This window comes from Glycine soja, chromosome 19, assembly GCF_004193775.1.
Source record: "Glycine soja cultivar W05 chromosome 19, ASM419377v2, whole genome shotgun sequence".
NCBI lineage: Eukaryota > Viridiplantae > Streptophyta > Magnoliopsida > Fabales > Fabaceae > Glycine > Glycine soja.
In genome coordinates this window covers 44,055,506-44,082,095 of record NC_041020.1, presented here as the reverse complement: position 1 = coordinate 44,082,095, position 26,590 = coordinate 44,055,506, and the positions used below count along the sequence as shown (strand labels likewise).

Sequence of the window (26,590 nt, the reverse complement as noted above, 5' to 3'; positions counted from 1 at the left end):
ATATGAAATGGAAAATTTTGAAACAAAGGCACACTAGGGTCAGCCAATATGCCTATAGTGTATTCCATGAAATTCATAAATCAATACAACAATTTCCTCAAATGGTTTGACAAGACAGAAGAGGCACCTATGCTAATTGGTAAGTATAGCATATGGGTGATTTATCAACAGCGCTAGAGGAGATAGAAAGATTGCACATTTTTTTGTGACAACATGGCACTGAAAGTATGCATGAGCTCTTAACAATCATTCATAGCAAGCCTCTTGCTAATTAATTTGATTATATGTTTGTTATCAAGTCCTGGATCCAATATTATTTGAAATTTATTTTCTTCCCGTCTGATAGTTTATGCTAGTAATTAATGAGTTCAATATTCATTATTCAGGAGCTGCATGTCCCATTGTCCTTACAACCAGCTGATGATTTTTTATTTTATTTTTTTGTAAAGGGTGGGTGGCCATAAGCTGATGAATACAGTATATTATAAACAGCCAGAACGGTTAGCACATGTATTGGGTGCATCTTTGGATATGATTAATTTTGGGAGGGGGGAAGCGTTTCTAAAGGACCAAAGTTTTTGTTGTCTCTTACTTTTTTTCCTAAAAAAATCTAGTGTGATCGGTAAGATGATTAAAGTGTTAAAAAAGGTGCTTTTTCTTTTGAAAATGAACTTTTTTTTTTATCATAAGTAAAACTTTGGAGATTATGATTAAAAGCATCAAATCATTTATTCTATCATTAATAGAAGAAGAGATCGAAAAAGGAACAATAAAATAAATTTTCTATAAGCTAAAATTAACTTACAAAAACTTTTGCAATGTATTGTGAATGTTAAAACTACTGCTTGTCTTGTATCTGTTACCCACATTAAAGAATTAGTGACTAATAAAGAAACCATGAAAACGTTTTTCATTAATGTCTCGTATTGTTACTTGTTTTTTAAAGAATCGAGATATTTTTTTATAGTAACTTTACTATATATATATATATAGATGAACCATTTCAATCAAGCAATGTAAACTTATAATTTTTTATTGAAATGTTTTCTTATTTTACAGCTAAGCCAATTGTTATGACTTACTAATGACTTAATTACTGGGTGTTGCTGTTTGGACAATATGCTGCAACACACTTAACCATCTATGTGCCCATGTATAGAGAATCAATAAAACCCTTACTGACTTTAATTTTAAGTCACGCTAGGTTTAAATTTCTCATATTATCAGCCATGGTCACATAATTAAATTCAATTAACTTTTCATATGATTATTATTAAACTAATTTAATTTTTTAAAATAACGTGACAATACCCATGCGTTCCAATAACACTTGTGTTCTGGCCTGGGAACAAGTGTCAATACATGATGATTTGATAACAATATGAAAAATTTACAGAGAAATATCAACATATCAAAATTAAAATCGCATCATAATAATTCACGCATTTATTAAGACCAAAAGTTCACCTCATTTTAAACTGCCCATGGAACTATATCAGTTCAACCAAAGATACTTGAGGATAATGTGATTTAACGTACGAACTGCTTTTCTAGGTTTTGAACTTGCATTTACCAATTACCATGCAAGAATCATTCATGCATTTTGTGCATTTGATTCAAGACACTGCAGAACTTCTGTGGAACTCTAACAAAAATAGTAAAATTACAAGATGCTGTTAAAGATTAATTTAAAACTATAACTAAACTACTTTACAACCATTTCAGTTTAGTGATTAATTTCCAGCATTATGGTTTCTCTGAGAACCAGAACAGACAGAAACATCAGATATCCTCAGAAACGTATTGTCTCTCCAAAAATTCATAAATCATCCCTGAAAATTTCCTCAAGTAGTTTGACAAGAAAGAAAAAACTATAGTAGTTGGTAAGTAGCATGTAATGGCAGATTTATACACATCCTTAGAAGAGATGGAGAAGTTGCACATTGTTTGTGACCGCATGGCATTGAGAAACATGCTGGAGCTCTTCCCTTATCATGAAGAAGCTTTGCTCCCAAGTAACAGGCTTGATGGCTTAAATCTACAATAGTCAACATGTTCTTACAAGCTTTGGTCTCCACATCCTAACAAACCAATTACTTTCTCCAGGCTTATGATCCATGGTTCGTTTCTTGTTGTTTGTTTCAGTATCCTGGGAAGCTTCCAATGTTGCCACACTCCTCAGGGGCAACTGTGGACTAGAACTGGATATGGATTCTACCATTCCATTCACCATTTCCAATACCTCACTCATCTTTGGACGATTCTTTGGATTTTTTACCAAGCATCGGTTAGCTATCGTAGCAAGTCTCTGGGCTGACTTGAAGACTTGTTTCTTATCAAGTCTTGGATCTAATATTAGTTGAAATTTCTTCCCATCTGATAGGTATGGCCTTATCCATTCCAACAGCTTCTGCTCACCCCTGGGGCGATTTCGATCTAAAGGGCGCCTACCAGTTATGAGTTCATAAAGGAAGACACCGTAGCTCCATACATCATTCTTTGATGTTAGACGTCCAGTTTGAACATATTCAGGAGCTGCATATCCCATTGTTCCTACAACCTGACAAACATAGACAGCCATATGAACACAAGTAATATTGAGTCACTGGATTATGGTTGAGTGCTGTTCAGATAGTATACTACAGGCTTGAACAATAAAAGAGGTAGCAACAAAAGGGTGACTTAACCATCTATTATCTGTGTGCCCATGTTGAAATAACAGTGATAAAATGAAAGGTGAATTTAGATTGAGTAAATGTTTAATGGTTAAGAAATGAACCCAAGTTTTGACATAGATTTAGCTTTCATAGATGGCCATCAAAAGACACCCAGAGCATTTCTTACGATTTTCTGTACTGAATCACAATTCATTCTATTATATCAAATAATTGACATGATCATTTTATTCACAGCCCCATTAGATCAGCAGCAGCTTTACAGACAATTAAAGTTCAGGCCCCTAGTCTTATGTTGAATTTCTCTACTTCCTCATGTAAATAATCACTAGAAAAGATTAAAGGCAAAACAATATCTATTTACAAAATCGTAGATTAATACACTTAGACATACCGCTGTTGAGACATGAGTCAGTCCATCTGATGGTCCCAACCTTGCTAACCCAAAGTCTGATAGCTTAGCATTCCACTGTTCATCCAATAGGATATTTGAAGATTTGAAATCTCTGAAAATTATCTACACAATGCACTCACAGTTAGCATTAATCAACTGCACCACAGATTTGAATGGTAAATAAATTTAGCATGGCATTGGTCAAAGTATTCAAATTTAATTCCTCACATACCACAGTCTTCTTTTTTGGGTAAATTACTCTTCTCTCTAGTAATATATTATATGCTTAAAAGCTTAAATTACACTGCCCACTCCTCTATTTTACAAAATTGCACTCCCTTTCCCTAAGATTAATATATGTTATGCTTTAGTCCATTTTAATGTGAACGAACCTCTTACCTTACGAATAGTTTTCCTATCTTCGTGATCCTTTGCTTAATATGTAGCCAGTTTTGAACCTTCACTATTGACTTTGGAATTTTAGAAGATGAAATAAAGATTGTAAGTTCCAAAGGCATTAAAAGGGATGTTTAAACATCATTTTGTCATTTAAAGTCCTAAAATCAATGTAAAATCAATTTTAGAATGCTTAAAATTAGCTGCCCCAGGCCCAGCTAAACTAAAAGTTGTATGCAGAGGAAAAAATGTCCCAAGGAGGCCCATTCACAGTTTTTCATCATTGCGAAAAGGATCATTTACATTAAATTGGACTAACACATTTCATCTCTTAGGGGAAGGAGAGTAAGTTTTAAAATAAGAGGTGACTAGAGACTAGAGAGGAAAATATAACATAAGCATCATTCAGGCGAGGAGAGAGTAATTCACCCTTTTCCTATAAACCTATACCTGGAAATCCATTTCCTCGTGCAGGTATGTTAACCCACTAGCTGCATCTCGAGCTATTTTTAATCTCCTACTCCATGGGAGAGGAGTCTCTGATCGGTGAGATAAATGGTGTTCCACACTTCTGTTTGGCATGTATTCATAAATCAGAAGCCGCTGGATTCCTCTCTCATCATCATCAGCACAGTAACCCACTAGTTTCACAAGATTGGGATGCTCAACAATGCCCAGAACATTCACTTCTGTTACCCATTCCCTATGGCCCTACAAGTCAAAAAGTAGAGAAACAAATTTAAAGTGGAGGAAAAATTATACAGAAAAGAATAACACATAACTCATATCTTGTGTAGCTACCAGAGCATCTTACTTGACATCAGAAATCTTCTAGCCTCAAGTAAGGTTAACAAAATCAAAATGTAACAATTTGAAAGCTTTTCTCCCCAGTAAAATTTAACATATGGGAACAGAGTTATATTATTTAAACGCCGAACCATGTCTACATGAGGCAACTAATGTGACAATTCAAAGTATTCAAGTTTTATAATATATATACATTATAATTGAATTATGATATTACAACACATAAAAATGTATATCATAGAGCAAAATAACTACACACTAGTGCATGGCAATACCTTCACTAAGATAAAAACAGAAGCCAAACTCTTACCTGCATTCCTCTTTTACTAAGTTGTTTAACTGCGACTTCAGTTCTTCTGGAGGGGTCCTCCGCACTTCTTATCAATCCCAGGTAGACACACCCAAACCCACCCTCTCCGATCATAACAGAGCGACTGAAATTCTTTGTGGCTGATTTCAGTTCAGATACAGTAAACACTCTGAGGTTGCAGGGTCTCTGGGACAAACTGGGAATCGCATTCCTCCTGAGAGATTCTGAGCTGCCATTGTCTGAAACATCCTGAGAATTTAATGCAGAACCAGATCTTCTAACCTCAGCCTCAACACATGTGGAATTGTCTGATCGACCCGATGTTGACTGCAACTGCAAGCCTTTCGGTTCATCTTTCTTCTCTCCATAGGAGAATGGAAAACACTTCATTCCTTCTGACTTGACTGCATTTCCATTTTCAGAAGGGAAAAGGAACGTTGAGAGTCATTGAAAAAGCAATACTGCATCTAAAATCATACATGATGAAGAGTCCTCAAATTGAATTCAAAGAAAAAAGCACCCACTAGCATCAAATAACCATATCATCAAAAAACCTTCCAAAGCAGCCTTATCAGCCAAATTCTACCTGTCATCAAGATCTCCAATTTTCAGATAACCCAAACAAAATGTTTTCAATCAATGAAATGTTTTTCCTATATATTTTGCCCCCAACCAAAGCTAAACAAGTCAACAACCAATTCTGATCAAGGAAGAGCCCAAATTGGCCTTCCCTATTAATACCAATAGAAACTAAGTTTTGTGTTTGGGAAATACTAAACCTCCATACTAATAGAAACCATCCATAATAGATAAGTCAAATTTTTTAAACTACAAAAAGTTTAAAAAAAATGCTAATAGAAACAAAGTTTTGCTTTTGGGGAAATAAGATTAAGAATAGAGAGTATCCAAATTGACCATCCATACTGCAATCTAAAAGAGGAGAAGCCCAGTAACGTTTGAAACGTGTTCAGAATCATATGGGATCGTTGCACCCTTCATCTAAATGAAAAGAAAAAGGAGATTTTGAGATTGAAACTCACCTCTGGTGCAAAAGAAAACTTTTGATCTAATAAGATTACGATGTTGGAAGTTCCCTTTAGGACAAGATTCTGAAGAGCCCCCTCACAACAACATAAGCCATTTGCCTCCAAAAGTGGAGACCTTTTGAGAATGAAGAGAAAGACAGAGTCCAGTCCAGGCTCGGAAGGAGAAGTTTTCCACACGGCAGCTTCCGGCTTGGTCACCTTAGTTTTACCAAACAGTGTTTAAGAGCATAACAAAGTAATAATCAAACTTTGGTTGCCTTCGTCTATTCTCATTTTTTATTTTTTTTCTACTCAAAAATCGAATTAGAATGACTTAAAGATTAATTTTGTGGTGTTTGTTGTTAGTCTAACAAAATTTTACACAAGATAATTATGAATACAAGTTTTTCTTTTTATTAAATAAATCATTTTTATTCATCTAATAGATAACTACTTAATCATCCATTTAAATTATTTTTATCTTTAATTATAATATTCTTTTAATTAATTCGTATTTTTAAAAAATTAATTATATTAAATATGTTAATTATTTGTATTATTATTTTAATTTTCTATTCACTTAATTACTTCTTAATATTTAAAGAAAAATAATTAAATAAAATTATATAATAAAAAAATAATTAATATATTTAAAAATTATAAAAAGTTCTTATTAAAAGAAAAATAAATTTATCAAAAAGGGTGTATCGTTAGGAGGGAAAGATAAGTGTGAAAAGGGTGTTTAGAATTTGACTTGGATAACAATAAGCACTACTGCCGTAAGAGACGGAACAAACAGATTGTGTTAAGGTTAGTGTTGAGTGGCCATTGGCCAATGTTATCAAAGCCAAGGTCCCTGCTGAATGGACACAATCCAAATCACACTTTAATTTCTTATTGCCTCTCCCAAGTTTGTATATGTATTTAAAATTTAAAATAGAAGAAGTTTTATTCTTCCAAGCATTATTTTTTAAAATAGAATGAATAAAATTTATTTTGGATTATAAAATTATAAGTGGAATAAATTAAATAAAGAGTGTTCTTTATTTAGTTTAAGGAATACTGATAACATTTTTTTAACACATTTTTTATTATTAACTAAAATTTATTAAAATAATATCAATTTTGATAGGTCATATTTTTTATTTAATGACTGTTTATCTTGATATGTGAGATTCATTAAAATTTATAATTTTCATGGTGAAAAGAGTATTAAAAAAATGTTAAGAGATAATATCAAGCATTTCTCAAATTTTTGTTGTTTTATGTAAAAAAATTTAAGATAACACTTATTATAAAACAAATGTAATTCATATCATAGAGTCATGTAGTTTTTATTTTATTTTTATATTGTACTAGTAAATGAAATAATTGATATAAAATTTAGATTTAAATACGTTTTTTGTTGATTATGAAATAAGAGTTTTGATTTTACTTATTTTAGTCTTTTGAAGAATTTTTTTTGTTATAGTATATGTTGTCTACTAATAGCATTAAATAATAATGAAATAATAACATTACAGTCTATTTGACTTGATCAAAGATTATAAGAAGATAAAATAAGAAAAAAACTTTAAATCTTTAAAGAATTATAAATAAATAAATTTTTGGGCTATAATAAAGAAGTACCCTATATTATAGAGATAAAAAAATTCAAAAGATCAACATAATGATATAAAAAATCATTATTATGTTCACAAATTAAAAATAATTTATTTAATCTCCGGTGCTCTTAAAAGAAAATTGAGACCAGAAATTACTCAACAAACTAATCACGCCGTGGTATAAATATTCTCACCCACTCGAGTCTTTTTAGTTAATAGAAGGAAAAGTGCACTGCACAAATATACACAAATTGATGTTAAAAAAAAAACAAATACACACAAATGTTGGATGTAATCAAATACGTAACTTATTTATTTTGTGACGCTTATAAATTGAATGCTTATCCCAAACGTGAAAAGATGTATTTTTGGAGCGACGGGGAAGAAGCATGGCATCCATGGTTGACTCAAAAGGTAAACAAAACAGAAGAAAATGTTCGTTTCGTATTTGGGTTACGAGAATATGGTTTTTTTCTTTTCTTTGTGGACAATGTTTATGTTCGTTTACTTTCTATCATCATGTTATTATTCCCTTTTAACGGAAACCATGCTAGCTGGATTATGCTCAAAGAAGATGATACTTTTGCCAAAGTAAGATAATCAATGCAAGCATGTGCACCGCACAAACATATTCACTTACTAGAACCATCTTTACTCATTAGAAATAAAATCCTTATAAATAATGAAATTTTTCGAATGCCTCTACACAAGCAACTTTACTCTCCCTGCTCATCACTTACCACCAAAATAAAATATGACCAAAACATTACTTCTATGGATTTTTTTATTGATCAGCATCCTCATGTTTTCAACTACTGGGAGCACATTTACTACAAAAATTGAAGATCTTGGGACTTCCAGGCAACAAAAGGAAACCAAAAGTAACAATTTTTGTTTTCTGTGCTATTTTTTCTTGTCCTACTTCTTTGTCTAATTTCTTATATAAAAAAATCAAATTCAAATTGGACAAAAATATGTTAAATTTTTTTTTTTTCTGGGGCATGCAGCCATGTACGGTGTGATCATGGAATCAAGCAAACCAAACACTCAAAGAAGAACAAATCTAGGATTGCATGTTGTTCAACACACAAAGGTGTCACAGAAAGCAAAGACAAATGGTGGAGGGAATAACGTAAAGGATCATAAGGGGAAGAATAGTGCAAGCACCTATTCAATCAACAAATCTTCATCCTTGTTCATTCCCGTGATGCTTTTGTTTGGTTACTTGTTTTGAATTCCAAGGCTTAAATTTATTTACAGTGAAGGCACAACTAGTGATGCTTAATAACATGATGCCGCTAGTGGTACTTTGGATTTGTATCATACATGCAGACGTTCCTTCTTAGTTTGTGTATTGTAACATGTTCTCTGTGGGCTTAATTCAGTAAGTCTCCTCTTAAAGGATTTGTGGGTATATTTTGAATGCTTGATGATGAAATTGTGTGTGAAACTAATGAAAATAAAGTTTTACCGAACAATCAACATTTTGTTATTTAAAAGTTCCCTCCAAACATCTAACAAATCTAAAGAGGGGTAAAAAATTAATGTAACGATGCTCTGTTTTAGCAACCAACTTAGTTTTCCTTATCTTCCACCTGCAAGTTGGAACCCATTTTCCTTCTTCATCTGTTCCTTCTTTTTTTTTTTTTCCTCTCTTCTACAGCTGCTTTTTTCTATCAATTTTCTTTTCCCCCCCCACTACACAGTTTTGCTTCCCTGCAACTGCATCTGTATCTCTGTATCATGTTTCTTTTTCTTTGTTGACTCTTAGTTATTCTATTTTGTTGTCCACTCGTATGTTTTGTTTTATATAGTTTTTACTAGACTAAATAGTGTGTTTGTTTCATGGATTTTGTAAAAAAAAAAAACAAAAAATAAGGATAAAAATACATTTGTTTAAAATTTAAAAAATATTTCCTATTTCAAAAATATATTCAAAACTGAAAACAATAAATAAACTTTTTTAGTTGTTTTCTGAATATGTGAAAATGTAATAGCACCTTAGAATATTTTTTTTTTATACATGTTTTATAAATCTTGTAAATTTAAAAATAAAAATCATTTTGAAAAAGTAAACATTCAAAACACCTAATATTTCCATGATTCCATCATACATTATTTAATTGCAAAAACTTTTGAATAAGCATTTTATATCTGAACTAAATTCTTTCTGATTAAAGAACCTCTTTCTAAGTAAGAAATGCCAATGGAGAGTTATTTGTAGTTTACACTTGAGCAAAGATGACTGGGTCTGGATGCGGAACATGAACCAATTTCTGCTATTATGGGTTCTTATTGAGCGTAGCGAAATCAAGCTTTATTAGAAAGTCAGCTAAGTTATTTGTAAGTTTTAAGAAATTATTTATGAATATTGTTGATCTTTGGGAATGTTGTAACTAATTTTTTATTATAGTTTTTTTATACTTTTATCCTCATAAAGAGGAATAAGAATTTGATATTTTCATGAGAATACGAAAATTATTTTTTAAATACATATGTAACTTTTATTTTTATTTTTTTACTTAAAGTATTTTAAATTTTAAAAAATAAGTCTAAAAATATCATAATGTACTCAAACATGATTCCTGAAAATAGAATATCATTTCCGTGAAACAAATAATCCCAATGATCGAAATTGAAAACCTAACAAACTAAACAAATGCATTCCATCTGTTTCAAATTAAATAAACAAAATATGCATTTTCATGATTTCCATCCTACTGAACCTTCCACCCCGTTTCTTTCTTTCGCGTTGTAGTTATGCTGTCTTGGTGAACCGACTGCATTGGAGGAACAGTAATGATATATAACTTTTTTTACTTTTACAATAATTATTTTAATTTGTAATTGATTGAAAATGTAAAACTATTTTACTATATTATTATTAAATTATTTTTATATATAATTTAAAAAAGAAATTAATTTTTAATTTAGATATGCTTTAAGTCTTTTATAAATAATAATTTTTTGTTATAGATTTCTAATAAAAAATTTCATTACATTAGATCTATAATATATAAACACTTTTGTTTTGAATCTCTATCATGGATCTCTATCATCAGATTTCATTCTCAACAATATATATATGTGTATAGTAAAGAAACAAGAAATTACTCTAAACTTATGTTTAATAGAGAAGAGAAAGAACATATTACTCTAATCTAGATATCACTCATTTGTTTTCATTTTTTCTATTTTTATCATCTCAATCAAACAAATTCTAAATCATCAACATAACACAAGGGTAGCTAGAGAAGGAGAAGGGGAGTCTAAAACAACAAATTCAAGATCTTGTCTAACACCATGGTTAGCTGTCACATGAGCAATGTAATTGGCATCCCTCATTAAAAATGTTACTAACCTCGTTAAAAATTGAAGATCCTTTGAAGTAGGGGTAGATATATGGACTAACTTCTGTGGACCAATCCATTAAGTTCTCAAACTGTATAAATAACTAACCTATTTTTTTAAAAAAATGCATAAATACATGCAAGTTTGAGTCTAGGCCATGAAACCTGCATAAAACCTTGATATTTAGTCTACAAGGTTTGAGTGTTCGGTGGTGTTGTAATAAATCTTGATATATTTTAGTTATAAATGTTACTATATTATAGTTTGATAGATTTTTTTATTTATTTAATATTACTATTTGTGTTTGTGAACGAACACGTTTATCCGTAGACTTTGCAAATCAGATGAAAACTTGAATAAATTAAAGATCATTTATTTTGTAGATTGGACTTATTCAATCCGTATAAAAATGTTAACTTTGTGAATTTGACTTTAAATGAATTAGACCGATTAGTATATCCACTTATACTTCCAAGAAAACTAATAACAATCTAGCACATAAGAGTTGAACATGCAAATGAGTGTTGAAGATTCAAGACACTCCTCACATGCGCGTGTTAATGTAATAATTATATTTTTTTAACTTATTGTTGATCAAATCATTCAATTCAAAAATAATTATATAAAAATATGTTAACATTTTCTTCTAATTTTCATTTTAAAAAACATGATCATCAAAATACAAAAAAGGCTACAAGAATTAGTTACTAAAAACAAACATTTGAAAATAAAATAAAATTTAAGGACAACAAGATATTAAATCCTAAAAAATGTTTGGCAAAAACGTAAGTAGTCGTTGATGGTAACACTTGCCTCTTGTCCAGCATAGAAATTACCCCGCACCAAAAAAAAAAGGAAAAAGAAAACAAAACCATGCAATACACGAAACCAGCGTTTCGAAACGCGGCTTTCTACTGCCACGTCTTCTCTCGCTCCTTAACCTTAAACCCTAACCCTCTGCTCCTCGTTTCCCCGTTTCGGAAACCCGAAACGTTTCGCCTCGCTTCACCCGTTTCGTGCTTATCCTCCTCCTCAATGGCGGTGCCTCCGTCTTCGCTGGAGAAGCAATTCGATGACTTTAGGGTTCAGCTGGAAGAATCTGGAACCTTGCGCGAACGAATTCGAAGCGTCGTTTCGGAGATTGAGTCCTCCACTAGGCTCATCTATGCCACACTTCTTCTCGTTCACCAGTCTCGTCCCACTCCCGGTACTACCCAGCACACTATGCTCCTCTTTCTTCACTTAACCCTAACCGCACTAGTTTCCTTTTCTTATGCTCTCTTGGGCCGATTCTGGGTTTCTCTGTCGTGTTACTTGTGGTGTGTAAATGGGTTTGTTTTGCAAGGCTTGAGTGTTAAATAGAAAGCATCAAAATCCAAACTTGTGTTCCACATTTTTAGGTTTAGATAATTTTTTGGCCATTGCATGCCTGCGATGAATGCTGAGGGATGAAGTGTATAATGTGGCAAGGAAACGTGTTTTCTCATTATCTCATGTGTATCTGGTTTTTTGGGTTTGAACAGAGCTTTTAGAGAAGGCCAAGTCTCATGTTAATGTGTTAAAGAAGCAGTATAAGCAACTTGCTGAAGTTGTTGGAGGATGCCCTGGGCAATACTATAGGTGATTAAGTTCACTAAAGAGAAACTGTGTATCTTTTTTTTTTTGTGTGTGTATGTAACTTTTTGTGTGTGTGTGTGATTTAGGTACCATGGTGATTGGAAGAGTGAGACACAGTCTGTAGTTTCAATGCTTACATTTATGCACTGGCTTGAAACAGGAAGCCTTCTCGAGCACAAAGAGGCTGAGGAAAAACTTGGGTGTATGTTTTAATACTCTCGTGTTAGTTATTGGCATGTCAATCAATGTTTTATTCTTTAGGTATGTATGCATGTATGCATAGATTGATTTTATTAAGCATTATTATTAACGATTTACTAATTTTCTAATGTACTAATTGAATACATTATGATGTCCTAAGCTTCTAAGCAGCAGGGGAATGTGGGTTTCAAACTGGTGTCTTTTGTAAAATAAGCTTCTGCATGCAATGCTGGTAGTGTTTCGTCCCTAGGCAAAGTATTGAAGGACTTGGTATGTACCATATTGTAATCCAAACATTACCTCTTAACGGGGAGAAGGGAAAATAAAAGGAACCTCATTAACTGTACAGCTTTCACATGGTTGTTGTGAAGAACACCATATCATGCAATTATGCATGGCTGCATGTTGCTATATAGAAGAAACAACCATTGTTATTTTTGTTGTAAAGAAGGTCCTGCTGAGTTTATTGTTATTTTTGGTGTAACAAATGTCCTGCAGAATTTGTCAATTGCTACTGCATTTGGCATTGTGATATTCTAAATCTAAATGAATGGTGCACTTTATATTGGTGCAGAATGGTAAGATCAAGGGACTGGGTTCTTACATATATAATTTATAATTTATTTATAGGTACTTGTAAGCTATAAAAATCTGAACCATTGATCGTCCAATTGGTGGGTCCCAGAAGTACCAAAATCAAAGATTATTTAAGCTGAAATACCTATGAATTCATTGTTTTACATTTAAGAGTCTTGCCTCATGTAAATTTCCATTAACACGAGTTTTAACATCTAATTGGGATAGCTTATCTTTTGGACAGTTAAATTTTCCAACCTTTTTCAATGCTATTCTAAATTATAAGAGGCATTGTGATTGAACTTGTGATCGTAATAAACTTCTATAGTTGATAGCTTGTATCAAATTAGATTATTGAACAAATAGTTCATAGTTGATCATTTATGTCAATTTATTTGTTTATCTTCTATTCTTCTATATGCACCATAACCATTCATGTCTTTTGTGACTTGGAATAAGTGGAAACAAAATGTATTCTTTTTTTTTCCCTCCCTGTTTTTTTGCCATAATGTCAACTACTTTCCCCACATAGTCAGTGAGATTTTTAAGTTCTGCATGCTTATTGTTCTATTGCAGTGAATAGTTCAGAATTTGGCCTAGACGTTGAAGATTACTTAATAGGTGAGTCTTCTAAACATGTACTTGCATTAATTGTTTATGTGTAATGATCATTAATGGAGATGAATATGATTCTATTGCATGTTTTCTTAGGCTAGCTTCCTTCAGGAAGTGTTGACTAATTTAAATATGATTGTCATTTTGAAGAACATGGGTGTGGCAGTTAGAATCAGTAGGGTTTCCAAGGCAAAGGAGCTCAATAACCAAATGCGTTATGTTATACTGTTAGTTATATTTAGCCATTGCTCATTAGTACAAATGATTCTTAAGTTTTTTACTCTGATTAAAGAATTCAACCAAAATCCTCCAACCCACAACTCCATCTTTTGATTTGAGCCATAGGTCTAGTTTTTATCAATCAATCACATTACATAGCTGATTATGATTTCAGAGTTTTGCCGTTTAAACTGATGTTGATACATTTTTACCATGCAGGTGTCTGTTTTATGTCTAATGAATTGGTAAGAACTTGTTTCCTCTTAATTGTTACATATCAACTTGTATAAAATAGAGGAGATATTTCACTACATGTTTTTAACCATATTGTCAAGAAGAATATAGACTAGAGATGGATGAATGTTTGTTTATTGGCACCTACATATACTATCAAATTTCTGTATGTTCAAGGAAAATACATCATGACAATTACACCTTATTTTGCCATTCATTTGACTTTGCAGCCAAGGTATGTGGTGAATCAAGTGACAGCTGGGGACTATGATTGTCCAAGGAAGGTCTTAAAGTTCTTAACAGATCTCCATGCTGCATTCCGCATGCTTAATCTACGAAATGATTTTTTGCGAAAGAAGTTTGATGGTATGTTATTACTTGTACCTTGTCTGTGCATTATTTTTTTTTTTCCTATTGTCACTGCATTACCTTCATCAGATAATGGTACTGACGTTGCATTCCCAATGTTGTCACAAATATTTATCATCCTAAAGCAAGATTGGTCTACTAACTATAGTGAGTAACATCATTAACATAACAGACTTACACAGAAAACAGGTAATAATTTAATAAACATATGTACCAGCTGAGGATTACTCCCCCCCCCCCAAAAAAAAAAAAAAACTATGTGTGCTTAAGGTATTTGTGCAGTTGGCATGGAGTTTGTATTCACTCGTACCTTCTGTTTGGTTGATATCTTTCCACTATTGGCTTGGCAGGCATGAAGTATGACTTAAGAAAAGTCGAAGAAGTTTACTATGATGTTAAGATTCGGGGTTTGACACCGAATGGTGAGCCAGTTGGAGACTTGGAGATCAAGGAATCGCAGGACAATCTTAATCTTAAGTTGTGATACCTGTAGACCCAAAGTACATGGAGCTTTACTAGCTTCTTAACAAACTATGGACCTTAAAAATTGATAGGCTTAGCTTTTTGTTAGCTGTAACGGGAGTTCTATTTCTAATGGTTGATGAAAGCAAGATTCATGAGTAAGGAAATACAATTGCCAGTATGTGCTGCTGACTTTCAACCATCGTGAGAACTAAGAACCCTGTACTCAATGCTTGTGGGTTGAACGGGGATTTTCAATTCAATCCACAGCGGACAATTTGAAGTTTTTCTTTAAAACCTTTCACCCCATCGGCTAAATGAAGTTGTAATTCCCTATTGCAAAATAAAAAAGTTCATGAGATGAAAGAAATAGAGAATAAAGAAGGTAATTCATTGATTTTTAACAAGCACTAAGGTGAGGCATTCAAAATTCATTAAGTTAAAATCTGATGAGATAAATCAATATTTGTAATTCTTTTTAGGTGATCTGATATAACCTGGGATGTTATAATTTTGAGGAATTTAAAGCGATGAATTCGAAGTCTGAATACTAACGGCTACAATAAGGTCGGATATGTCATTAAGAATTATAGTCAGAAGATGGGAATTTGCATAGAATGTATTTCACAACTTCATTCAGTTGAAAGAATTCTAGTCAGAAGATTGGAGTTTGGTAAAGTAAATTATTTTTAGCAAACTGTGTCGTAAAGTAACTTAATTTTTAGTAACTTGTGTTTTTTTTTTCCTAACGTTCTTCTAAGTTCTAAGTACTGTTCTAACTTTTTTTAGCTTTTAGCTATTTTTTTTAATCATATAAATATTTTAAATAGGAAAGAAGGTGGTGGTTATTTTTAAGTGTACAAGTCAGATTTGCAAATGCGAATGTTGAATGAAACAATATGCAAGGTCAAGTCCTATTACAATCAACAAAGTTACAAACGGCCCAGGCAAGCTAGTTCTCAACACAGTTACACATAAGAACAACACACTATTTGAATCTACAACTTAGCAACCCATACGAGGAGCCCTGTTATATGCCAGTAATTCTCACATCTTACGCCAAGTTAACCATATACAACATAACCTTGAACTATATTAAAAGAAAAAAAAGTGACTGAGCTTAGTTAATTGCCAGCACAAATAAAGAGTCCCTTTATTTAGAGCAACCATATATAATACCATCATACTCAACCTATGCCTGATAACGGTATCCTATGTTTGAACTTGCCATCTTCATTTTCTATTCCCACCATCTTCTTGAGAAGTTCATGCCATATCCTTGTAGTTTCCTTTAGGCTTGGCATGGTGGTGGTTTGCACTTTCAACACTGCCTTTTGGGTTATTGATGATATTGGTCTTTTCCTTTTCAATGCTTTGTATCACTTTTCCCCTTCCATCGCGATTTCTCTGTTGTTGGCCATATATCCCACCTATTCCTGAGGCCCTCGACTCTCCAAAGAGAGATGTCACCACTATAAGTGCGATAAAAAATGCTAGAAGCTTCATCTTGAAGCACTTTAGCCTCCTTGCTTAATTTCTATATAAACGCAAAAGAAGGCTCTTTATGTACCACGGATGTCAATTATATTATATGATTGTTGTGGGTTTGTTAAAATGTGACAAGATAAGGTGGGTTTTAGTACAACTTCACGATATTTTTTTTTTCAATCTCATGCAATGACAATTTAAGCAAATCTTGTCGAACAATATGTATGGAGTAGGATAATAGTATATATAATACTGCTTTTAATGAGTGGAATTTGTATACAATTTTTATACAAGGTCTCCTCTGTTTGATGTGAATTTTTTCTACGAGGGTCATATCAGCTAATGAAATCCTTCTGACAACTCATGGCTTATCGTCTGTGGTTCTATGGATTTTTTTTTAATGTTTTTCTTTTTTGCTGTTCTAAAAACTAAAAAGGTAGTAAAAAGCATAAGTATTCTTTTTGTTATTTTATAATATGCTCTTAAAGTATCTGAACTGCTATTGCAAGAGTTGGCTAATGCGTTCATTTTAAATTTTTAAATCTGTATCGTGAAAGAATATTCAAATCTCCTCAATGTTTAGATGCCAATTATATTCTCTTTTTCTTTTTTATTTTCTCAACACATCATCCATTACATTTTCATGTTCACTCTGTCTCTCGTATTATTATATCTCTCTCATCCCTATCTTCATCTCAAACCTCTCCATGGGATGTGAGACAATTAGTTTTGTTGAAAAACATCGTTCACAATTATTTTTCTTCTTAAAAATACTGACATACTGTAAAAGGTGAGTAAAACTGTAAAAGATTGAAGATCTGTTTATTTTACATCAAGAACCTTTTTTTCACACAGTACACACATTTTAATGTAAAAAACCTATAGATGAAATAAGTTTTTATCACACATCTTAATCTTAATTACATTTAACAATTCAAAATCAAGTCTATCAATTTTAAAACAATGGAACCTTACAAACGATGACTAAAACACATCACATCACATTTTAACAATAAAGTACTCATTTCTTGTACCATACATTTTCATACTACACATAAATGATTAGGTGAGAGGGTTTGGGAAAGATGAAGGACACTGGACACCTGTCTGCATTTTTACTTTACCAATAAATTAAAAAACAAAACCTAAATGCAGTTATATGTTTTCTATGTTGTTTTTCAATTTAATTTAAAGTTTAATTTTGAGAATCTATGTAATAAAAATTTGTATTAAAGATTAATATAGAGTGTTGAGGTCTAAAAAGTAGTACACTCCTATAGAACGACATGTTGATGTCCTGATGTGTTAAATACTTTTCAGACATATACTTATCAAATATGTCTTGATTATGTGTTTAATATTCATTCTCCTGTTGTAATTAAAAATATTTTTTTTGACTCGGACAAACATAAGCAAAGAGAGTGAGCTCATCCTCTACTTTTGACTAAACACTTTTTGACATTCTTATCATAAACCTTAATCAAGCCCTAAAACGTGATTTAAAACTCTTATATGTGGAATGACATCTAAAGACTAGGACCTTTTTTCTCCCAAAGAAAATAGTAGCTATTATTTTTAGCCTAAGTATCGGTTCAGTCACTAAATTCTCTAAAACCAAGGTTTTCACATACTCAACCGACACTAAATTTTAAATTTCACACACAATTCTGACCAAATCAAACACCCACACAGTAAGAGTACAGAGAGGCATTGCTCCCTAAAAGGAAGCATGGAGAGGAATTAATAGAGGGATGTGGGTGGGGCACTTAGGAAGAAGTAGAAACAAAAAACGATAAAGTTGCCTGTAGCACCAGCTCATGTGAACAGAGAATTGCACGTGGAATGGGAGCAAAGCAAGTCAAATCAAATAATTTTGATGTACAAAATGGATGGTGGGTTGAGGTGTAATAATGAACCTTATCACTGCTTCATCTAGCCTTGAAGACTCTCTTATCACTGTAATTATGTTGCACAAGTAGCCATTGGATTCGGTTATGTAGAGTTGTTACATCAACACCTGCACAGATATGAGCCAATATCTAGCTATGTATGCAGTGATTATAATTACAATTTTGTTCTCTAGAACTCAATACAAAAAAGACCATCTTACTCAAATTAAAGAAGATAACAGTCGTTAGAAGAGGAGAGTAAATTAGTGTGAAATAAGAGATCATGAAGCATTGATTATAATGTGATCAAAGTTTCTGAGAATTGAAATTTGACCTTCTTTTGTGGCAATTCGTGATTCTTCATCTTTTTTCACTAATTTTTTCATTTTGGTGAATTAGCATGACAAATTTTAATGGAATTAATTGCTTGTGTTCATTGTTCAATTAATCTTTCTTGTGTCTGGACTCGTTGCTCTATTTAGTTAGCAATATGATATTGAATAGATAGTATTTTCCATTACAAAATTAATTTCGCGAGATCCACAAAAGGGCTTTTCAAAAACACGTACTTGGCCCCTATGGTCCCTCTCATATCTGGAAAACTGTTGCAGGTTGTGTCAAATTGGGACATGCTATTTCTTTCAAACAACTAAGCACGACCCACTTTTGTCTTAAAGGGTCAGAATACTGAGTCTCAGTAGTCTCTCTGAGCATCGCAGACCAGGAGAAAGGGGATCTCAAACCCCATGCATCATCTATAATTATTTTAGTATAAGTGCTAAAAGTTATTCTTCTTAGAAAATAGTGTTTCCAACTCCCTAATAATTTTCTAATTATACAATGAAAAGTAAGATTCTAAACCTCTCTCAACCAAAACAAAGTGGCTGAATGAACTCTCCTGGTACAAATTGATTTTTTTTTTCAGTTTATACTTTAGGTTACACTTTCTGTATTATGTTAACCTTCATTTCAAGAAGAAAAAAAAATCATGTGCTATAGTGCTAAGATTAAGATCAATAAAGGGCTGAAAACTGAATCTGAAACCATTGAAACTCAATATCCTAGTTAAAATATCGAAATTCTAAAGATCCGTGAATTATGTATGAGAAACCGGAATGCGGGAATCAAGTCAAACATGTCACATCTTTCGAGGGTCAAAGATTTCAGGGTAAAGAACTGTAACACTCATTCTTTTGTCTGCAACTGTACATGTTTTCTCCATTCCTTATACAGTGTATAAGCCCATTTCTTAAAGAGATATTTTATCCTTATAATATAATAACAATTTTTATAACTTTTTTTTCTTTTTTAATTCCATTACATTATTCATTTTATCATCAATTTTCTAATTATAGAAAAAAATTATTAAAAAAAATGAGGGAAATAGAATTTTTCATTCCTAAATGTGTGAGAGCTACATGGGACAATAAAACTCGTCACAAACCCATTTTCCTAGACTAGAAGACTGAATAATTCACATTTTTGTACGGATAGTACCCTCCTTACTCCATGCAAAATGCAAGATTTGGCCGGCATGACAAATTCAAGGCTATTCAACACAAGTATTAAGCTGAAATCAGTCAAAATAAGAATGATAAATTCATATCAATACATGCTTAGAAAAAAGCAGCTCAAATTGACAAAGACACCAATCTTCTACATAGAAGGTGGTTGATCAGTTGTACATATAAGTATAACATAGAGAGAAAAAAATGTGGGTATCACACTGTCTAAGAGACATGTTTGTGGCTTCTCATGTTTATTTTTCTGTGATACAAGGGTAAAAGACATAGGAATAATTATACTAGAATTTATTATTAGTTTCATAAAGTTTATTAATTTCACTACTTTTGTATTTTTCTCTCTTGTAACAAATATAGAAAATGAAAACAAATCGAAATTCAAGAGAAATAAGAGGGATCGCACTTCACCCAAGAAACGTTATCCCATTCCTCATTCATATCTTATCTTTTCCTCTCTAAGTAGTGGGGTCTGAACTTTAAGAACTTTGAAAGGTCAATCATCAAGCACCGGCCTTAAGAATTACAAAGAAAGACACTACCCTTACTTCCAGGGAAAGATATTAATTTCATTAGAACATTGAATTACAGTCAAGTGGATTTTCTAGGTAGCAAATCTTTAAATAAGTTTTAATGCTCATAATAAGTTCTATACATTCTATCAATGTTGTGTTTGGATTTAGGTTTTCAGAACTGCAATTGTGCGTTTGAGACTCTAAACATGCTTTTGGAGACAAATGATTGGCAAATTTTGCATTTTTAGGAAATAAGTAAATAACCGTGATTCTATTCCTCAAAGTGAGATTTGAATGGGAGTAAGAAAGTCGCAATAGACATTTTTGTCTGTTTTTGTCAAAAACTTATGCAAAGTCTATACAATAATTTTTTATAAAAAATTTACAATGTTACTTTTTCTTGTTTCATTCTCTATTAATCATATCAATTATTTTATCGCATATTTGTTTTTCTTCTTTTTCCATTCTCTCTCTGTTGTATAAATTTTAATTAAAAAAATTCTATAAATTTGATTTCTCTTTTTAACTACTCGCGTACCTGACATACTGGTTTGGTTATACTATAATTCAAAAGTAATTTTGAATAACATTATTTTAATAATATTTATTTTATCATCAAGATCACTTTTTATATATAGGTTTCCAAATTCACTTTTACTTAAATTATGTTTATCAAATTAAAACATTCTAAAATTAAATTTATAACCTAAACCAAACACATGTTTAACGAGACAATACTCTCATTGTATATATAACATACATATCAAGTGAGAGTGTAAAAAATAAAAAGCATAATACAAGTTAATTTTGACTTTATGCATAACTGAAATTAACTCCTACCTGTCTCTATTATTTTGATGTTTTCTAACCTGCATGCATTGCATGCTGGTATAATTTCGCAAGGTGCAATGTTATAAAGAAGCTACTAACAAGCAAGGCCAGTTAATTGAATCTGACACGCTTTAGAATAATATATATTGGATATTGATGTATCCAAGTATCTGACACACTTAGGATAATATATATTGGATATTGATGTTTCCGCGATAATTGTATAGGCAAAAGCTACGATGTATCATGTCAACCATTTACTGTGTCTTTGGTTTTTAGTTCAAATAGAACCTATTGGAATGTAACAAAAATAAAAAGAAAATCTTTCATATGTTTTCTCTCATGACATAAGCATTGGCTTATCAGTAAGTAGAATGAATTCTTAAGACTCCCTGTTTATCTTTAGAGAAATAAAAAAGAGAAAAAAGATAAATTATTGATTTAATTAATAATGTAATAAGAACAAAAATATACAGAAAAAATAAATTTGTTGATGAGATGTTTAATTTGTAATTTGAGTGTACAAATATCATCAATATAGTTAATAAATATATGAATTAATTGACACAAGATTATTTTACCTTTATTGTTTTGAGATGAAATTAAGTAATTAGAAAAAAAGTTTTACCACCCATAATAATGGTATCCAATTAAGCTTGAATGGTCTTTTATATAAGATGCATCATGTAATTTATATATAAGCATAGGCTTCAAAACGAGTACGCAAACACACCCCCATAATGCTGCAGAGCATTTGTACTTGCCATGCCGCACTTATATAAACCTTTTCATTTTCCGTGTGTACTCCACGTACCTTTTCTCCCTTTCCCAGTCTCTGTCTCTCTCTCTCTCTCTCACTATGAAGGGAAAGTTTCTAAGAGGGTGCCTTAACAAGTGGAAGAAAATGGGAAGTAGAGTGTTCCATTGTGCTGCCTACGGTTACTGCTGTGAATGGGAACTGGGGTCATCCATGCATGAAGATGAAGGAGACTCCATTCCCAACGATGTGCCAAAGGGTCACTTGGTTGTGTACGTGGGAGAGCACCATAAGAGATATGTCATCAAGATTACCTTACTCAATCATCCACTCTTCAAGACTCTGCTGGATCAAGCTAAGGATGAGTATGATTTCATTGCAGATTCAAAGCTCTATATTCCTTGCAGTGAGCATCTTTTCCTCACTGTCCTTCGCCGTGCAAGCACTCCACACAACGAACGAGTGTTTGTGCGTGTCTGAGTCATTATTATTAATTAAACTAAACAACTACAATCATGTATATATAAAATCATTTTTTATTCATAAATATTAATTTATTAGAATATTAATTTTTATTAGCAGAGGGAATCATAATTTTTTTTCTTTTTCTTTTTTACTTAGTTATCCCTTTATATGTAATCATGTTATGTTAAAGATTGAGGCGTGTTAGGAGGAGACAATTGTCCCCACAAAATTTTTATTTTCTTTTTTTAAAAGATATTTAGGAATTTTTTTTGCCCCCATAATTTAAAATAAATAAATAAAATTATAAGATAAAAAAGAGAATATGTTGATATTAATTTTACCATTTTATTATTTTAATTTTTATCATTCTTATGCCTCTAGTACTAAAACATAATAAGTTAGTAATATAAAAATACACTTTGACACATTCTCAAACAGATAGAGAAAAGAAAAAATCATCACCATTTATTGTTATTCATTAGATCAATTATGTCATGTAGTTTTTTAAAAATGATCCAATATGATCTTTTATTTTTAAAAGATTTAATTAAGTCTTTTATTTTATAAAATGGATTCAATTTAGTTTTATTATTCTTTCATTTGCTCCAAAAATTTAATAAGTAGAACCTGAATTGGTTTTAAATAAGATCAAATTAAATTCATTTTAAAAAATAAAGTACTTAATTGAATATTTTAAAAATAAAATAACTAATTAAATTATTTTAAAAAAATACATGAGGTAATTAAACATGCAAATAATAAAAGTATTAAATTCAACTAACAAAATAAGCTACAAGAAAAAAAAATTAAATCATTTTATTATAGACTTTTTTCGTGTTCCTATTAACTAAAATTTCTGAATCCGCTAGTGATGGAGAGGGTCCTGTTCTGTATTTTTGCTCTTATCAGGGAACATGCAGAGTTAGTAATTGAGCAAATTATAAGGAAATTAAAGTCAGTTTTACAATAAGAAGTTAACTACTCTTTGTTGTTAAACTCACTTGATCCGTGGTCTAATAAGGATGGGGATCTCTCTCCGTAACTCTCACTTTAGAGTTATTGATAAGAAAATAATATGTGGATATTATAGGCGCAGTAATAATTCAGAAATTTTAAAATGTGAATCAATACTTTTATATATATATATATATATATATATATATATATATATATATTAGCTACAATACTTATAATATTATGAATTCTCTCTTTTATTATATTTTAAATTATGAAAGCAATTTATAATTACATATATGAAATATTATTAACACTCTTTCCGATACACTTTCTATTATCAATTAAAATTTATTAGAAATTACAAGTAGATCTCCTTCTCAGTTTAATGAATATTTTATTTATAATAATTTTATAATTTTAAATAAATTTTAAACAATAACAAAGAATGTGTTAAATTATATATTGTTAGTAAGAATGAAAATAAACTACATAACCTATCAAGAGTCTGACATGAGTTGTTTGTTAAAAAAATTAGGCCTTGGACCATAAAAAAAAACAGATCAATTCTTATAAATGAGTATATTTATGTTCATATATAATATAATATAATATTATTATATAATTATATTATGTAATATTATATATGCATAACTATATATACACACATATATAACACGTGAGAATATAAAAAATGTGTAATTACTAATAAGCCGTTAAACCTACTTAAATCAACCGGCCTTATAATAAAATAAACTTTTAAAAAACGTTTATATAAGTCAGACTTATAAAAAAACCTACAACAAATAAGTAAATTCTAAGCCTACTAAAAATTTTACTTGCACTATAAGTAATTGATATATGAATCTCTTTTTAAAATCTTATAATACTTATATTTTTGCATCTTTCTCTTTAAGTGTTAGATATTATATTGGATATTTATCAGACTTTTTTGAACTATTGTTATAATATCAATTACTAAGTACTTGTACGAACATACAATGGATTATGGATCTAATACTAGAGGAAACTTAAATGTCATACTCGATAGTAAATGTAATTAACAACAAAGATTGTAAATGTCAAGTGATGTGAGAAGTCAAACAGTTTAATACCCGTAGTAAGTGTGTTTTTGCATTGAAATGGTGTAAATGTAGTTTGAGTGAGATAACAAACAAATCTTTAGGAATCTTAAGAGTTACACCACTTGATGCTAAGTGACACCATGTCGCACTCGCCGCACCTATGGATAAAAGTTTTATTTTCTAGTTCAACAAACAAATTCTGTCTTAAGATCAGCATATATATTATGGCTCACACAGATCGAGTTTGTATGCAGCAGAAACCATTGGGTCTTAGGTTAAAAAAGTAAAGAGAAAAAGAACCATTCGGCCTAAAGATATTTTCATGTAAATTGATGGGAGTTACTCGGCACGCAACATTTTTGTTTGGACATCCAACAATAGGTGAAAGAGTTGAAATATTCTTTATTTTTTCTTTAAATAAAAATTGATAATATGTATAACTCATACGAATTGATGATCCGTATGAATCATATTGTATGATTCATATAGATTATTAATTCGCATGAATTTTTTTTAATTAGTTTTTCAAAAAATAATTAAAAATTAAAAAATATATTTTTTAAGAAAAACAAACTCATATAGATTGATCCGTATGGGTTTTTTCTAATCTTATTTATTTAAAATAAATAAATATTTTTTTATAAAAAATTTATACAGATTGTTGATGCATATGAGTCATATGAATTGATAATTCATATGACTCATATAGATCATCAATCTGTATGAGTTTTTTTAATTTTTAATTATTTTAAAAAATAACTACAAATTTTAAAATTATTTTTTTTTAAAAAAACTCATATGTATTGTTGATCTGTGTGAGTCATATGAATTATCAATTCGTATGAGTTTTTTATTTTTAAATAATTTTAAATATTTATTTATTTTTTAACATGTTATAGAAATTATTTTTTTTGTGTTTGCAATAGTTTTAGTAATTTTATAAATATTGATTTTGTAATATTATTTAAAACATATTAAACAACCACCAAACTTCACCGTATATCTTTAACAAAACACGTGCATTTGGAAGCAACAAACGGGCACCAACGGAAGATAACGGAAGCAAGTTTTAGTTACGGAGTGAGGTTTTACAAAAAACAAAAAGGCGCTGCAGAAATAAAAAAAAAGGAATATGTTATTTATGACCCAAAATGCTAGGTGTCCAAAGCAGCTGGCTAGATTGACTAGTAGATTTTCCATGAGAATCTTTTTGTCAAGATTCAAACACTTATTGGTTTCATATGCTAATTATAAGTTTAAATATATTTTTCTTCTTGTAATTTAGTATTTTTTTTTTATTTTTGGTCCTTGTGAAAAAAATTTGTTTTAATCATTGTAAAATATATATTTTTATCCTTAAAGTGTTTTAAATAATATTTTTTTCACTGTTCAAAGTATTTTTTTATTGTTCAAATCATTATCTAAAGTACTTCAAGGACAAAAAATGAAATAAAAATATTTTGTGAGGACTAAAATGAAAAAAAAAGCTAAATTATAAAAACGAAAAATATATTTGAGCTTTAACTATATTATCAGGCAATTCTAGTACTACCATTCAACCAATTCTTATGAGTTTCTATATTTAAGGAAGAAGAAATAAAAACTAATATACTATTAAAATAGAGTTTAATTTTGGTTTTTGTTTTCAAGTTCAAAACATTTTCAAATGTATTTTACTAATATGTTTCAAATATATTTTACTAAGTTTGCCTAATTAAAGATAGTAGTGTATTCCCTTTGAATATATGTTTTTTTCTAAGTTTCTTTTAAAATTAAGATGGGGACCATTAAAAATAAGTTGAATAAGTTTAAGTGTATACCAAGAAAAGAAAAGATAGAGAGTGTATCAAAAAAAGCTGAAGAATATTTGTATCCTCTTAACTCGATAACTGAGGTCCATGGTCTCAATACCCGAGGTTAGTGTTTTAAGAACCATACTGAACCGGCTGATATCTAGTTACCACACTTGTTTAGTTCATTAAAAGGATCAAAAATGCATGATTTGGGTTGATCAAGGAGAATCTTTGGTTGAATCGGGATAGGTCTTTGATTGAATTAAGTGTATTTTTTATTGAACCAAAGTGGATCTTTGGTTGGATCTAGTGCTATTTTTTTAAAATATAAAATTATGAACTTTTTTATGTTATTTTTTGTGAACTTATGTTTATTTTTAAAACATTGGATGTTTGTTTGTATTTGAAATTTATTTATGAATTTTTATTGACATAAAT

General features: G+C 30.7%; 3 protein-coding genes and 1 long non-coding RNA gene across 5 annotated transcripts; 3 read left to right on the top strand and 1 right to left on the bottom strand.

Annotated features, from left to right (window-relative positions):
• Positions 1-1,625: 1,625 nt before the first annotated feature.
• Positions 1,626-5,852, bottom strand: LOC114400704 (serine/threonine-protein kinase PCRK1-like). Of its 2 annotated transcripts, XM_028363295.1 has the most exons (6): positions 5,623-5,852; positions 5,107-5,168; positions 4,583-4,986; positions 3,916-4,176; positions 3,070-3,192; positions 1,626-2,560 (listed from the first exon to the last, which is right to left on the bottom strand). In XM_028363295.1, the coding sequence occupies exons 2-6, from the start codon at positions 5,126-5,128 to the stop codon at positions 2,048-2,050; spliced, it is 1,323 nt and encodes a 440-aa protein (XP_028219096.1). In that variant the 5' UTR covers positions 5,129-5,168; positions 5,623-5,852; the 3' UTR covers positions 1,626-2,047. The 2 variants fall into 2 exon arrangements, with proteins under 2 accessions (XP_028219096.1, XP_028219098.1); XM_028363297.1 differs by lacking the exon at positions 5,107-5,168.
• Positions 5,853-7,915: 2,063 nt separating this feature from the next.
• On the top strand, positions 7,916-8,689 carry LOC114399362. Its single transcript, XR_003663706.1, has 2 exons — positions 7,916-8,092; positions 8,219-8,689. It is a non-coding gene; the product is annotated as an uncharacterized LOC114399362 (long non-coding RNA).
• Positions 8,690-11,414: 2,725 nt separating this feature from the next.
• LOC114400795 (translin-like) lies at positions 11,415-15,199 on the top strand. The gene is made up of 7 exons (XM_028363430.1): positions 11,415-11,769; positions 12,086-12,182; positions 12,266-12,381; positions 13,533-13,577; positions 14,010-14,035; positions 14,255-14,390; positions 14,744-15,199. Exons 1-7 carry the CDS (start codon positions 11,436-11,438, stop codon positions 14,875-14,877), a joined length of 888 nt encoding a protein of 295 aa, XP_028219231.1. The 5' UTR covers positions 11,415-11,435; the 3' UTR covers positions 14,878-15,199.
• A 6,640-nt stretch (positions 15,200-21,839) lies between these two features.
• LOC114399286 (auxin-responsive protein SAUR50-like) lies at positions 21,840-22,360 on the top strand. The gene has a single exon (XM_028361449.1). It carries the CDS (start codon positions 21,958-21,960, stop codon positions 22,333-22,335), a length of 378 nt encoding a protein of 125 aa, XP_028217250.1. The 5' UTR covers positions 21,840-21,957; the 3' UTR covers positions 22,336-22,360.
• Positions 22,361-26,590: the final 4,230 nt, after the last annotated feature.